Source organism: Pteropus medius, unplaced genomic scaffold (genome assembly GCF_902729225.1).
Source record: "Pteropus medius unplaced genomic scaffold, Ma_sr-lr_union100, whole genome shotgun sequence".
Classification (NCBI taxonomy): Eukaryota; Metazoa; Chordata; class Mammalia; order Chiroptera; family Pteropodidae; genus Pteropus; species Pteropus medius.
Genome location: NW_024344374.1, coordinates 6194744 through 6209311, shown reverse-complemented (window position 1 = coordinate 6209311; position 14568 = coordinate 6194744). Strand labels below are relative to the sequence as shown.

The following is a 14568-nucleotide window of genomic DNA, read 5'->3' as shown; positions in this document are numbered from 1 at the left end:
TACATTTTGTTTATCCATTCATCCACTGATGGATACTTGTGTTGCTCCTACCTTTTGGCTGTTGGGAATAATGCTGCTATGAGCATGGGTATATGGATACCTCTTTGAGACCTTGCTTTCAATTCTTTTGGATATATACCTTAAAATGGAATTACTGGTGAAAAGAGTTTTGGGACTACAGTTCAAATTCTACCAGCGCCGTGTATTAAGCTGTGTGTCATCAGGTAAGGCATTATTCTCTCTAAGCCTCAGTTTCCTCATCTATAAAAGTGGAGAAATAAAGTCTGCTTTCTCTACTTTAAAGAGTTGTTAAGAGGGAATCAAATGAGATAGTTTATGGGGAACATTTTGAAAAGTTTAAAGCACGGAGCACACGTTAGGTCTTTCACTGAAATTGTTAGCCTTGCTTAAAGATCTCCATATGCTTTATCTTACACCTGTGCCTCCAAGGAACAAGGTTGGAAAAGGCAGTGATTCTTACCATTTGTGATGGTTGGGCCGAGGGAGGTTGGTCCTAGGTTATGAAGACAGATCTCTGAAGCATGAAATCTTGATTGCTTTGGTCTGGGTCTCCGGTTTGACTTGCAGCAGAATTGTGATAGAATGCTTTGGGTTTTGCCAATCAAGGTTTTCCATAGCAAAGTCTAGCCAGAGCAAGCAAAACACGTGGACTGCTGCTGCTGATTTGTCCATTGAGCCATGGTTCATAACCATTTGGGGATATGAATTTGACTAAATTTATCAATTCATTCAATAGATACCTATTTAGCATATACTATTTATGAGGTACTTTGCTAGACACTACCTTCTTAGAATTTACAGGGCAATTGGGAAAACAGACTTTCCTCCAAAGGCACACACACATATACGTATAATGTTTTACAAATGCACGGTGTTCATGACCTCTGGAAGTCCTTGGGTAAAAGCATTCCTGGAGAAGATGGAGAACTCACCTTCATGGCTGAGGCCCTGTCTGTGCATGCAGTTCCCACATTCAGTCATCTCTACCACAAATGGAGGGAGATGTAGGCTAAGGACTGCCATCATAGAAACAGCGAAGGGTCGACGCGGATGATAACCCAGAGATCTCTAGAGAGGTCTCATTGACTTGCCCAATTTGGACGGAGCAACAAAGGCAAACCTATAACTGACACTGAGGACTCTAGGCTTCCAGTCTTAATAATCAGGGAAACTGAGAAGAGCTAATGCCTTATTGGACCAGACTGATAGCCATTCCAACCTATTGTTGCACCTCTAACAGCACTTTTACGAGTTATTTGGAGAAAGCGAGGCAGCTGCCTCATGGGTTGCAGAATTCCGCATTTGGGAATGTGTTCCTTACCCAGAGGTATCTATGGGATCACTTGGTAAGAGAGCTAGGCATAGCTTCTAGACCTAGCCATTTGCTTCATTGCTCATGCTGCTCTGCCTCCACCATTCAGGATTCAGTGGGGGGGTACAAAGATTAGTTACGACATGAAAAACCAGTGGATCTGCATGGGGCATAGTAAGGTATTAATTAGCTGATGCTCGTAGAGCGCTTTGAAGAACAAACACGTTATGTAACTGCTAATTATAATTACCATCCTCAGCCTGCCACCTTTCACAGAGACTGTGGCTCCAGCTGCAGCTGTTTCTATGGGTTTATGCAAGCTTTGATTTAAGGAGAGAAAAGGCATTCTCTGTGAGAGCTGTTATCTTTCTGTGAGGAGGCCTCTATGCCCTCAATCAAGATTGGCAGCTAAATTCAATTTCCACAGATAAAGGGGGTGATTTACATACTGATTAATTCATGGTGTATTGCACATGATCACCAGGTGGGTAGGACGGAGAGGCTTCTGGAATTGTAGTGAGAGATACTGATTACCATGGCTCTCACCCTTCTTCCTTCTTTTCTCTGTTTTTCACCCATTTCTTCCCGCCTCCCCTCCTGTCCCAACTCCCTCTATGTATTTTGTATTTACCTTTCTCAGTGTTCACTTTTTCCCCATCTTCTACTTTTCTGCCTAACTTCTGAATTCCTTCTACCTCTGCTCTCTGTTTTTATTCCATTGACCCATCTTCTTATACTTGAATGTTTAGTTCTGAATTGGGTGGAATAATTTATCTTCATTTTACCTGGGTTATTTTTAGTTAAAAATGTTTTTAGAGCCCCTATTTCTTTGGATTAGTAGCACGCATCTGTATGTGTTTTTAATGGAGTGTGAACTCAAGGAAGATGGTGGGGCTCTTTTTTTTTTTTTTAAGACCAGTTTGGACTGGAAACTCCAGACAGTTGAGAATTAGGCAACCACTTTAGTGTCTGGAAAAACCCCAGATGGAAGCTTGCTGTTTAGTGAGTTGGTTTACTTCAAGATCAAAGAGGTTGATTCATTCTTGATAAGATTGTCCCTGGCTTTCATTCTGCACAGGTCATTTGGCGTTTTTTGTTTAGAACATGAGTTAATAATTATAAGGTTGATGCTCACTCCGTCCATGCTCTTAGAATCGTAACATCTCTATTGGAACATGACTGTTTATCAGGGGGAACCTTTCTGAGCCCCCTAACCTGACTCAGGCACTGAGTCCAACTGCCTCCAGGCTTCTTGGTACCCTCTGCCTCTTCTATTTTTTGTCGACCCTCCTCTTTAGCTCAGTGAGTGCTCACTTGCAGCTCAGATGGAAAAGAAAGGTCAGCTGGGATACATGGACACATTTACATAAATAGCCATGTGGCTGGGATTTGTTTGAATATGTACATAATGTTTGGACTGCCAAGCATTATAGCTGCTGTTGATTGCACACCAACTTACACACCCAGAGCTCTGCTAGAGGCCTTAATGCTTGATTTTATTTTGTCCTTGGAAAAACTCTGTGAAGTTAAGCTTTATTTACATTTTGTAGGTGAGTAATCTGAAACTCAAGAAAGTTAAACAACTTTCACAGGGTCATTCAGTAATTAGTAAATGGCAGTGTCAGGATTTGAACTCAGGTCTGTTAGCCCCTAAAGCCCACGATCTCTCTCCTATGCTAATGTTTTCCAAACTTGAATTATTTGTATACAAACCTGACAATGTTTGCTATAACAAAAGTATTACTAGCTTAATAAGTTTCTTAAAACAATTTATACTTAAAATAAGTTTATAATTTCAATTTATTGATCAAGGACACTTTGTAATACATATGATACCATGTATTTGATGAACTAGGTGTTTTTTTGTAATATACACAAAAATCAATACAAAGCAAACATAAAAATTTATTCAAGTACCACCAGAAATCATCCTAATATTATATAATGTATTTTAGAAATCGCTACTCTAAGCCATGCTACTTCTACCTATTTTATGTGCTTCTAAAGACTTTTAAAAAAAAGAGAAAGGAAACATAACATAACTCTTATCATTGAATTTATTCCAACGTGCATTTATTCAAAGTAGTCACCTTGTAAAGCCAGACACTCATTCTGATGATGCTGCCATTATCAAAATCTGTCTGTTGTGTAATCTTTGTTTGGGAATTGCCTTTGGAGGTAGTTTATGAGTCATATTAGAGGATCAGTCATATTACTTTTTAAATCAGATACTGTTTTTGACGAGAAATGACACTGAGCTTGACGATCTGTTCAGGTCACCTGAATGTATTCTGTATGACCTTTCACTGTTTCCAAAAATAAAGAAAAAGGATATAAAATTGGAAAACAAGAGAGTATACTAGAGCAGTCCCTGCCTACAGTGAGACTTCTGAAGGAGTAGTCTATGCTGCCTCTGTTCCCCGCCCCGCCCCATCCTCTTCCCTTCTCAGCCATCTGAACGAGAATCAGACATCCAACACCCCCACTTCACTATAGATGGTTCTGTCACCAAAGTCACTAACAACCACCCAAATGCCAAATTCATGTTCTAGTTTCAGTCCTCATTCCTCTTCTACAACATTTAGCATTGTTGATCATCTATCTATCCGTCCATTCATTCGACCAATCAACCAAATAATAAATATTTAAAAAATATATGTCCAAGGCACTGTATTAGGTTCTGGGGATAAAGATAAACCTGGTCTTTGCCATCATAGAGCTTACATTTTAGAGAGATAGATATGGAGTAACTAATTACAAAATTATTTAGTTATACATGTGATAAGTAACCAGAGAAATTCTAGATTCTAATAGAATACTAAAATATATAACTTTATATACATATATACATTTATGTACACACACATAGACATATCACATACAAAATCTAAAGCACAGCAAAGCAAATGTACTTGATTACCCACTGAGGCTTTGGTTCCCCAAGTCCATTGTAGAGTTCAGTTGGACGCTGTGGGGCCTCCTTTTTGTTTTAAGCCAGAGATGCCTAAGTGTCCTACAACTGGACAAGCCAAAGGCCTGCTGTCCCTACCTCTACCCAAACGCAAACCTCAGATCTCATCATGGCACTGTGGATACTCCACCAGAGGAGAGAGAGCCATATGAAAGAAGAGAGATTGAGAGAGATGGAGCTTGCCCCCGGTGCCTGCATCTGCTCCAGGCCCTTCTTGGGTAGGATGTGAAGAGGGTGTGGAGCAAAGGAAAGGAGATAACTTTTGAGGAAGCAGATACTTCTTCCGATCTTTTCTTTCCTCGACGTCCGGGGCATCACACTCTCTCGCTCAGCCAACCTCCCACCTCTCTTCTGCACTGCTCTTTCTCCACTGGTTTCCCTTTGGGTTTCAGTGTTCCCCAGTGTTTCCCAGTTCTGTCATTGGGTCGCTCTTATGTCCTACCTGAATGTTTCACCTGTACCCAGGCCTTCAGCTGCCGTCCACACGTTGATGACTTTCAGGACTATTTTTTCACCTGGATAGTCTGTAGATAATCATATTTAGCATGTTCTAAACGTAATTCGTTGGTCTCTTTCTCACAAACCCAGTCTGCTTCCTCCTGTACTTATTATGAAAATAGTAAAAGGCAATCCATTTAGACTCTCAAGTTCAAAGACTGGCAGTAAACCTAGGTGCCTCGCTGTTCCTTATCTCTCACCTTCTACTGCTTCTCCTTCATAATTGTCTCATGATTTTAAATACAATATCCTGATTTCATATTTTCACCTTTTTTCTGAATAACTGCTTCAATGCAAAGGCTCTTGGCTTTGGAGCCTGACGGATCTAGATTTGTATCCTGACTTGACTGCTTACTAGCTATATAAGATCTTCGGCAGGTTACTTAACTTCTCGAAGCCTCAGTTCTATAAAATGGACCACAGTAGTATCAAGCTCATGGGGTTACTTGGAAGGTTAAATAAATGATACATTTAAAGTATTATACGTACTCTCTCTGGTCCATAGTAATAATTTAACAAATGTTCACCCATTATCGAATTTATTATTGATTCTTATGACTGCTGTGAAGATGAGATCAAGTCTGTAAAGATTTATTTATCAGTTTTACACATTGACCTATTTATCAAGGTCTTTTCCCAGTGTGAGCCTGTCCTTCCTCTGCAACCTCGCTTCCCATCTTTCCTCTTCCTCAGCCACGTGACATTTCTCTCTCAGCGCTCTGAATATACTGCACGCTTTTACAGTTGTAGGCATTAGACCCGCTGGTCTGTCTACTTAGCTGTCTTCCCCACTCTTCAGCCATTCATCCATTCAGATCATGCCCTCATGAAGCTGGCTTTCCCAGGTCCTTTAGTGATAGTCAATGACTTCTTTCTCTATACTGGTGTGTAGCTTTGTTCTAATACTTACTGAGTTGTAATTTACCTGCTTATATGTTTGTTCCCTCCATGAGATAACATTAGAGAGAAGGACTTATGCTCTGATCACCATCACAGCCCAGTTCCCGGCAGGGGAGGATGCCTGGCATTCATCAGTCATTCAGTCAATGGTGAATAGAGAGCTCTGGAGTCAGTTCCAGGGAGAACTTCCAGAAATGTTTTCACGTATTGGTATTAAAATTAGGGCCTATCCTCCCAAGCCATCTCTTAAAAGGGTAGCATCAGTGTGGATGTGTAACATTTGATATATTTATAAAGAAGTCTTGACAGCTGATTTATAGATACCTGTAAGGAAAAGCAACCCAATTTTGTTAACGGCTCCTTGGGATGAAATATCTGACACCCTATAATCAGATCTGGGTCCCATCTGTGCAGAGAGCATGGCACAGGCTGGAGGCAGATGGCATTTTTGAGATGTCATTTGCATTTGTCATAGTGAATGAGCAAAAAGGAAGGACAAGAAAGGAAACTTTCATGTCTTCTTTCTAATCTCTGCTCTGGTGGCGAAGGGGGCCCAAGTGAAAAGGAAATTTGCTTTACTGGCAACTCAAAGGAGGTGAGGGGTGGGAGGGTTCCATTTCCTTCTGGACCAGGAGGTGAGTTAGTATCAGAGGGATGTGTGAGTGAGCAGAGGAGTCCACAGCTTAAGGGTTTCGAGGGTCAGTGGAGAGGGAAGGGGCCGGGGATATTTGGGGCTCGTGTAAGCTGATAAAACCCTGGTGCCACCATCATCTTTATACAACCCAAGCGGGTGAACCAATAGGATCTTTACATCTCTTAGGGAACCTATGTTCGCAACTGGAGTATTTCTTTGATTTCAAGTTCTCCGTGCTCCGGGAAAAGTTGAAGTGGAGACCCAGGAATGCTTTAGACAGCCCTAGGTGATCCTTTAGCGTCTCTCCATGAGTTTGCCTGTTTTCCTCTCTACTTCCGTTTATTCTCACTTACTGATAGCTGACCTGGGCTTACCCAAGACTAGGTAATGTGGGACATAGAATCTCTGTAATGCTGCTGGTGGGATGATTTAGTCAAGGTGTAAAATCGTCCAAGAGATCAGTAGACTACAGTTTATCCAAAGGTGGCATTGGTTCTGAGTAGAAGAGAAATGAGTGAACCCTACAGGTGCCTAATGGGCAGGCTTCCTCTCCCACTTAGAGGCTGAAAAGAGATTTACTAGAAGGGAGGAACTGGAGCTGAGTTGAGGAGAGCCATTTTCTGAGAAGGAGAATTATCTTTCTCACTCTTTTTGATGAGAGATTTTCTTTGAGTTTTCCAGAAAATGGAGCCCGAGGCAGAGGGCTTGTGTCTATCATATGATAGGGAATGATGTCCCGGGAAGCAGTGGGGAGGGTGAAGGGGAGTCAAGCAGGGGAGGAAGAAGAGCCGATATCAGGATGCCGTGTTACACTGGGTCCACTAGGTGCAAGTGATTCCTGCATCTGTGCAGCAGCACCCTGAGAGGTCTTTGTAGGTCTGCCCTTCAGAGGGCAGAGGGATAGGGGGAATATTTATCTACTGTCTCCTGTCCCCATGGGATGTTAATTCACCTGCACTTTCAGGTTGCATGTGCTCAGTCAGGTGTGGGTGCTCCAGCAGGGAAGCCCCAGAATGGGAGTCAAGACACAGTCATATTGTCAACACCCATGGAGGGCTGGAGAAGGACAGATGAAGCTGAGAGGTTCTAAATACTCCGTAAGGGATGTTTGATTCAATGGGAAAGCCTGAATTTGGGCAGTGAGATACTCCTGTTTGGTGAAATGTGGTGTTTCTCCTCCAGGGATGATAGTATGGGAGCTTCTATCTGCAGGGACTTTTATTATTTTGATGCTATTGTGAATAAAATTGTTTTCCTAATTTCATTTTTGGGTTGTTCCTTGCTAATGTACAAAAATACTATTGACTCTTAGACAATGACCTTGTACCCTACAGCCTTGCTGAACTCCTTTCTTAGCTCTGGTTAGTCTTATGTGTGAATTCTTTAGGATTTTTTTTATAGGCAAGATCGTGTCATCTGCAAATATAATTTTACTTATCTGCAGGGAATAGATAAAAAGCTAGATTCTTGCCCTTTTCCCATCTAAACAACTTCCTAGGCAGTTAAGTGGGTCCACTGGAAACTGTTTCCTCAGGGAACCAGGACCCCAATATGGCCTCCCATGCGGCCGATTTCATTACATAAAATATATGCTGAATATTTAAAAGAAGCAGAACAACTCGAAGAAATCAGTGGCTTCTTGATAGATCAGGATTAAGTAGTTTCAGTTCAAAGACTCCCAAAAGTATCCAGGGAGAATTTATTTAGTTTACCCTAAGCTGCTCCTAAGGAACAGTTCTGTGTGGTGGTGCACGTCATTTCCCTCTTGGGGACAGTAGTGACCTGAAAATAAGCGTGATCCATCAGCCGGGTGGGATGAAGAGGCCAGAAGCAGATCTTACCTGTGCAGCTCCAGGGAAGACTCAGGGCATAGCCGTGGGTCTCCTTCCATCTGGCAGTAGTAGAACGCCAGTGGCATCCAGTGGCCTCTCGGACCAATCACAGGTTGGAATTCTTACCCATACTCGAGCAAGAATCTTTCCTTTTCCTTCAAGTCAGGTCATGGACCATTCGCGATGAAGATAAATTGTGATGAAGATAAATTGGGTGATTGACCTGAATCAGTCTCTGAATCAAAGCATGAATGGTCCCCATTAGGATTTTTCCAAAAGCCCATTGATACATTTTGTGAGTGGACTCTCTCTTTTTCTATTTTAGAAATAATCACAGAAATTAATGATGTATCAGTGTTTGATAACACCTGCATGAGGTGGCAAGTAAACCCTGGAAGAATAAACAACCAGATCATGTATGTGGTAAGCAAGTGATCTACTTTTTTCTGCTAGGGCAGAAATGGTAACCCATGGGAATACGAGCTGGAGGGACTTGCTTCTGGAAGAGCATCTTGGTCTAATTACTTTCCAATCTCATCATCCTTTTAAAAAGTGAACAGACTTTTTAAGATATCTGGATTATTTTACTTCACATTTTGTGTTTAATATAGTTGCCATTGGACAAGGTGTGTGTGTGGGGATGTATTTATATTTGGTGTCCTCATTATCGCTTGTTTCCAGGCACTTGTATCTCACTCCTCCAGAGTAAGCCTAGAAGCGTCTGCTGACTTGGTGACAGGATGCAGCGAGTGGTTCTTAGGTTGTGGCTGCTTCCATTGATCGTTGGTCATTCGTGTGCAGGGTAGCACTCCCTAGAGGGACTCCTCATTTTATATCACTTCTTAGGGTTTATTGATTACTGGCCTGATCAGACTTCATCATCAGATACCTGACAGCAGAGGTTTACCTTATTTCTCTTTCCTGGATGAGCAGTGCCGTGTGCAGTGGTAGGAGAATAGGATCTAGCATGATAAAGTCTCTCAGTTGTTTTAACTGGAGTCCTGGTATGTTCTCTTGTCTTTTCCTCTCACAAAGGTATACATAAAAGGACACCGGGCAGACCCTACGGAATCAGTTCATGAGGAGACAGTCAACCTGACCACCGACAGCGGGACCCCAGAAGTGTGCCTAGATCTGTACCCAGGCACCAACTACACCGTGAGCATTTCCACTGCCCCTCCCAGACGCTCTGTGCCAGCCATCATTGGGTTCCAGACAGCTGGTAGGTGGAGGTGAAGTCTCATTTCCTCCTACAAAACACTAAGCACAGGATGTGGGGGAAACGTGCTTCAGAATTAGCTGACGACAGAGTTCACAGCTGCTTTCTGAGATGTTTGTCTCTCAGCTGTGGCCTCTAGTTGAAGTGGAGAGTAATAACAAGGCATATTAGATGATGATGCAGTCAATTCTCAATTATCTAAGGCAGTAGAGGGTAGCCACATGACTTGTCTTTGGTAGGAAATGCATAGGTCATTTCTTACTCTTGCTTATGAGAGAGGAGAAGCCAGGGATGCCGATCCATCAGCTTTACATCTGGGATGGGAACTGACCTCAGGATTAATTGGGGCTGGGTGATCAAGTTGACAGCAGGCAACTGGATAGGAGGAGGCAGTCCTAGGATGCAGGAGGGTAAATGTTGGGTGAAAAGAAAAGTCGACAGGAAGGAGCTTCATGAAGTAGTAATAAACCTCATTGCACATAGTCGTGACGTGGAATTTTATAACATTGTGACAATTACAACATTTCAAATAATTCTGGTTATAGGGTGTTAGGACTAATTAAATACCTTATAAGCAAAACCCTGAGAAGCCATTGGGGTCATTTTTTATTTGGGGGGAGTTGAAGTAGTTCTCAATCAGCTGTTTGATATCTCGCTTAAGAAAATGTACTTCAATCCTCAGTTATTGCTGCCACTAGGAATGGGAAGTAATATGGATGTGGTAGAAATAATTGAAAAAAACTGCCAATCTTAATATAAAGCCAACTAAGAGATTACACAAAGTAGGTCCCTGGGTGCTTGTATATAAATAAAACAAAATGATTTCTAAGTAAATAATATGTAAGAAAAGATATTATAATATCTTAAAAATCTGTTCGCTTTTTAAGATATTAATACAGTAATTAATTAGAGAAGTTTGTACGAAATTAATAACAAACTGCTTTGAATTTATTGGAAATATGTCTTCTTTAAAAGATCATCCCAGGACTTCAGACTCATCCGTCACTATTCAATTTGCTGTTCAGTGTCAGCTGTTTTTACTAGTATCTGATTACTTCTTCAAGTTAATTTCCACTGGGAAAGCATGGACTTTGGGGTCAGACAGACCTGGTTTTGCATCTTAACTTTGCCTTGAAGAGTTGGATGACCATGGCTGAGATTTTTAATGTCTCCAGACTGCTTTCCTCTTTCTGAAATTTTAAGTGGAATTGGATTAAATTTGCACGTTAATCTAGAAGAAACAAAGAAGGACCCAGTAATTCCACTTTGGGATATTTATCTGAAGAAACCCAAAACACTAAGTGGAAAAGACATATGCATCCATATGTTTTTTGCAGCATTATTTACAATAGCCAAGATGTGGAAACAACCTGTATCCATCAATAGATGAATGGATAAAGAAGAGGTGGTACATAAAAACAATGGAATATTACTAGGCCATAAAAAAGAATGAAATCTTGCCATCTGCAGCAACGTGGATGGGTGGACCTAGAGGGTATTATGCTAAGTGAAATAAGTTAGACAGGAAAAGACAATTACCGTAAGATTTCACTTATATATGGAATCTAAAAACGGAATAATTGAACAAACAAAACAGAAACAGATTCATAGATTCATAGATACAGAGAACAAACTGAAAGTTGCCAGATGGGAGGAGATTGAGGGGGCTGGATGGAAAAGGGGAGGGATTAAGAAGTACAAATTCGTAGTTACAAAATAGTCATGGGGATGTAAAGTACAGCATATGGAATATAGTCGGTAATATTGTAATAACTATGCATGGTATCAGATGGGTACTAGATTTATCAAATTGATTATTCTATATGTTATCTAAATGTCTAACCACTATGCTGTACACCTGAAACTATTATAATATTGTATGTCAACTGTAATAGGAAAAATAAAGCAGAATGCTTGCTTAGGTAGAGTTAAATCTAGTCTTAAGGCAGCTCTATAATTAAGGACTTCCAGGACTTCTGGGAAATTGTTTTTTTTTCCTTACTTGGATTGCCATTTTTCTCAATTTCTCTTAGAAATTCTAATTGTTTTGTGTCACACATTTTGATATCATGAAATTTATATTCATAACTGATATCTTAATTGTAAATTCTAATTTGCACTAGTAACAAATGGTTTACTTTGTTTTAATATTGTTTGCCTTGACTTATACTTTGATTAGTAATATTGGTTTTCTTGGTTTCTTTGTGCTTCTGTTTGCACAGCATGCCTTCACCCACTTTTGTTCTTAAAAGCTATCTGGATAACATTGTTATAGATGTACTTTAGGAGACTGCATATGTAGAGAAAACTTTTTGAGAAAAGCTTTTTGAGCAGATAAGTTAAGCAACTTTCATTAATGTTGTTTGTGATACAATTTTCCTTTCTTCTGTCATCTTACTTTTCTCTTTTTTAGCTACTTTGCGATCTCCATTATTTTCTATTTGCTATACAGATTTTCTATTTCAGACAGTATAGATTTTGCTTTTAATCTACATTACATACTAAAAAACAAACAAAAAACCAAACTTGGACTTCCAAACTCCAGAATTTTGAGAAAAATAATCTCCATTAAGTCAAAAAACAAAGAAAAAAAATCCTATTTTAGTGTTTATTTTTCTAATTACCAGTGTTAACTTCTCCTTGAATAAGATTTGGAAGTTAGTGTTCTTTATTTCCTTTTATTTCTTCCCCTCTAGCTTCTCTTACATTATTATTTTAACACGGCATTTTGTTGCCAGATTCTTATCTTTAATTACTTTTAACTTGTTTTACATCTTTAAAGAATTTATTTTTATATTGACTTATAGCAATATTTATAACAATTACTTAAATGGGTATGTGTTTTAATAGTTTCAATGCTTACTGCCAGAAAATCTGTATTAAAACTTTTTCATACAAAAGTTTCTCTATTTTTTTCCCCATATTTTTATTTATCTCTCTGCACAATGATTTCCATCTTCTCCTTGCTAAGGAATGGGATACTTTCTGAGCCCATGATTATCTGAGAATATCTTTTTGTTGACTTCACAAGTGAACGAGAGCTTGACTGAAGATAAAATTCTTGGGCCATAACCTTTGTTGTCAGAATTCTGGAGGTATTTCACATTGGCTTTGGGAATTTAAAGTTGTAAAAGAGGAATTTGAAAGTGTGATTTTTAAAAAAATCCTATGTAGATAATCTGATTTTTCAGCCTGGATATCATAGAGGCTTTCTTTACGTGTGAAATTCAAGACTTTAATCACTTATTCATGCACATGGTAAATGTTTATTGACCACCTACTGTGTGTTTGACTTTGTTTTAGGTATTGGGAGTTCAACAGTGAATGAGACAGAAATCCCTTCTCTGGTGAAACTTCAGTCCTGGGTGATATAAGTGTTAATTTCTTTTTTTACTAAATTTTCCTAATACCCTGTGGGTTTTCGGACCTTCAGAATTTGGTCTATTTACACATTATGAACATTTTCTTTCATTAAATTTCTGATTATTGCTTTGTTTTTTTCATGGGTTTTTTTTTTGTTTTTTTGTTTTTTTGGCTCTTCAGATACTCCTATGTGGAATTTATCTGTTTGCATTGGTCTTTCATTTTCTCCTGTTTTATATCCATGTCTTCTTCCTCTGCCTTCTGTGGGTATGTGGCAGATTTGTTCTCTGTACGCATTTATGCATGTATGCATCATCATTTCTGATCTTTATTATTTCTAATGCATTTTATTTTCTTTTTAATAATTTAAAAAATTTTTAAATTATCGTCGACATACAATATTATATTAGTTTCTGGTGTACAACATAGTGCTTAGACATTTATATAATTTACAAAGTGATCATCCTGATAAATCTAGTACCCATCTGACACCATGCATAGTTATTACAATATTATTGACTAGATTCCTTATGCTATACTTTACTACATCCCCATGACTATTTTGTAATTATGACTATTTTGTAACTATCAATTTATGCTTCTTAATCCTTCCTCCTTTTTCACTCCCAACCTTCCTCCCATCTGGCTCTAATGTACTTTTAATTCTGTTGTTACACTTTCGTTTCCTTTGTTTCTTTGTCTGATCTAGTTCCCTTTTTATTTCTGCCTCTCTCAACCAGTGTCCTCTCAGCTATTGCATTCACTTATCTCATCCTTTATCTGTGTGACTTAATCTTTAAAAATTTTTGCTGAAAGTATAAAACAAATATTGCCTAATTTTATCATTACTTGGCTCATTTGATTCCCCAAAAGTATGTTCATTCTTTGCCTCCTGAGCATAATCTCTTTCTTTTTCTTTGTAGAATCATTTCATAGGCTCCCCTCCCCCCCGCCCATCCCCTTCTAGATTACTTATCCTTGGAAGATAAAACTTTTCTCTAGGTGTGATATTTCTCTCATAATAAAACGGATGGCATTCTCTTTGATCTTCCTTTTTTATTGGATAATATGCTCATCTCAGATCTCATTTTGAAGAATTTACTGCTGGTTGGATGATCTAGTGTCCTTTTAGGGGAGCGGCTGTGAGAAAGCCCACTGCCCTGAGCTTTGTTTCTGACACTTTGCTATCTCGATTGGTGAAGTTGTAGCTCTTGGGCCAGCTCAGCGTTGCTTGGCTTTGTTATGGTGTTATACCCTATGGAAGCAGGAAAGAACCAAGTCCTTCCTTCTGCCAACCCAGGCTGGTGGAACCTCCAGGTCCCTAGGATTCCCCTTAGAAGATTTCCAGCATGCTAAAGAGGGAGTATTATTATTACTAGTAGTAGTAGCAGCAGCAGCAGCAGTAGCACATATACTTTTTACTCTGGCTGCCTATCAGATTGCCTGATGAATTAAAGAAAGGAATACAGATGCCCAAGCTTTACTTCAGATCTTCTGTGTCTGGGTGATTCTGATGTGCAGTTAGGATCAGGAACCAGTGGGATAAATGGCTGCAGAAGGGGTATTCATCACTTATTTGTCCCGTGGTCTGTTTTTGCTTCTAGCCCCGGCCTCTGTGGACCCCAGTTCTCCTCCCGTTCCATCCTTCGAGACTTTGAGACTATGCTCCTTTTGTTTGGAAGGCATGTTGCACAGTAGCTCTCAATGCCTTTCTTTCATCCGCTCTCTTCCACACTATGCTAAGCAGAAATGTCTTCATGTTTCTGCCTTGTGTATGGCAACCAACCCCGATGCAAATTTTGACCCATTTTTACTATT

General features: G+C 39.7%; 1 protein-coding gene across 8 annotated transcripts in view; it reads left to right on the top strand.

Annotated features, from left to right (window-relative positions):
• The window catches only part of SUSD1 (sushi domain containing 1), a 189126-nt gene that overhangs the window by 37989 nt on the left and 136569 nt on the right, over positions 1-14568 (top strand). For all 8 annotated transcript variants that reach the window (XR_005654516.1, XM_039870715.1, XM_039870711.1 and 5 more), the window contains exons 7-8: positions 8494-8591; positions 9204-9390. Coding sequence is in view for 7 of the 8 variants with exons in the window: in XM_039870715.1 (XP_039726649.1) it covers positions 8494-8591; positions 9204-9390 (285 nt within the window). In the remaining variant the exon portion in view is untranslated. The remainder of the gene's footprint in view (positions 1-8493; positions 8592-9203; positions 9391-14568) is intronic.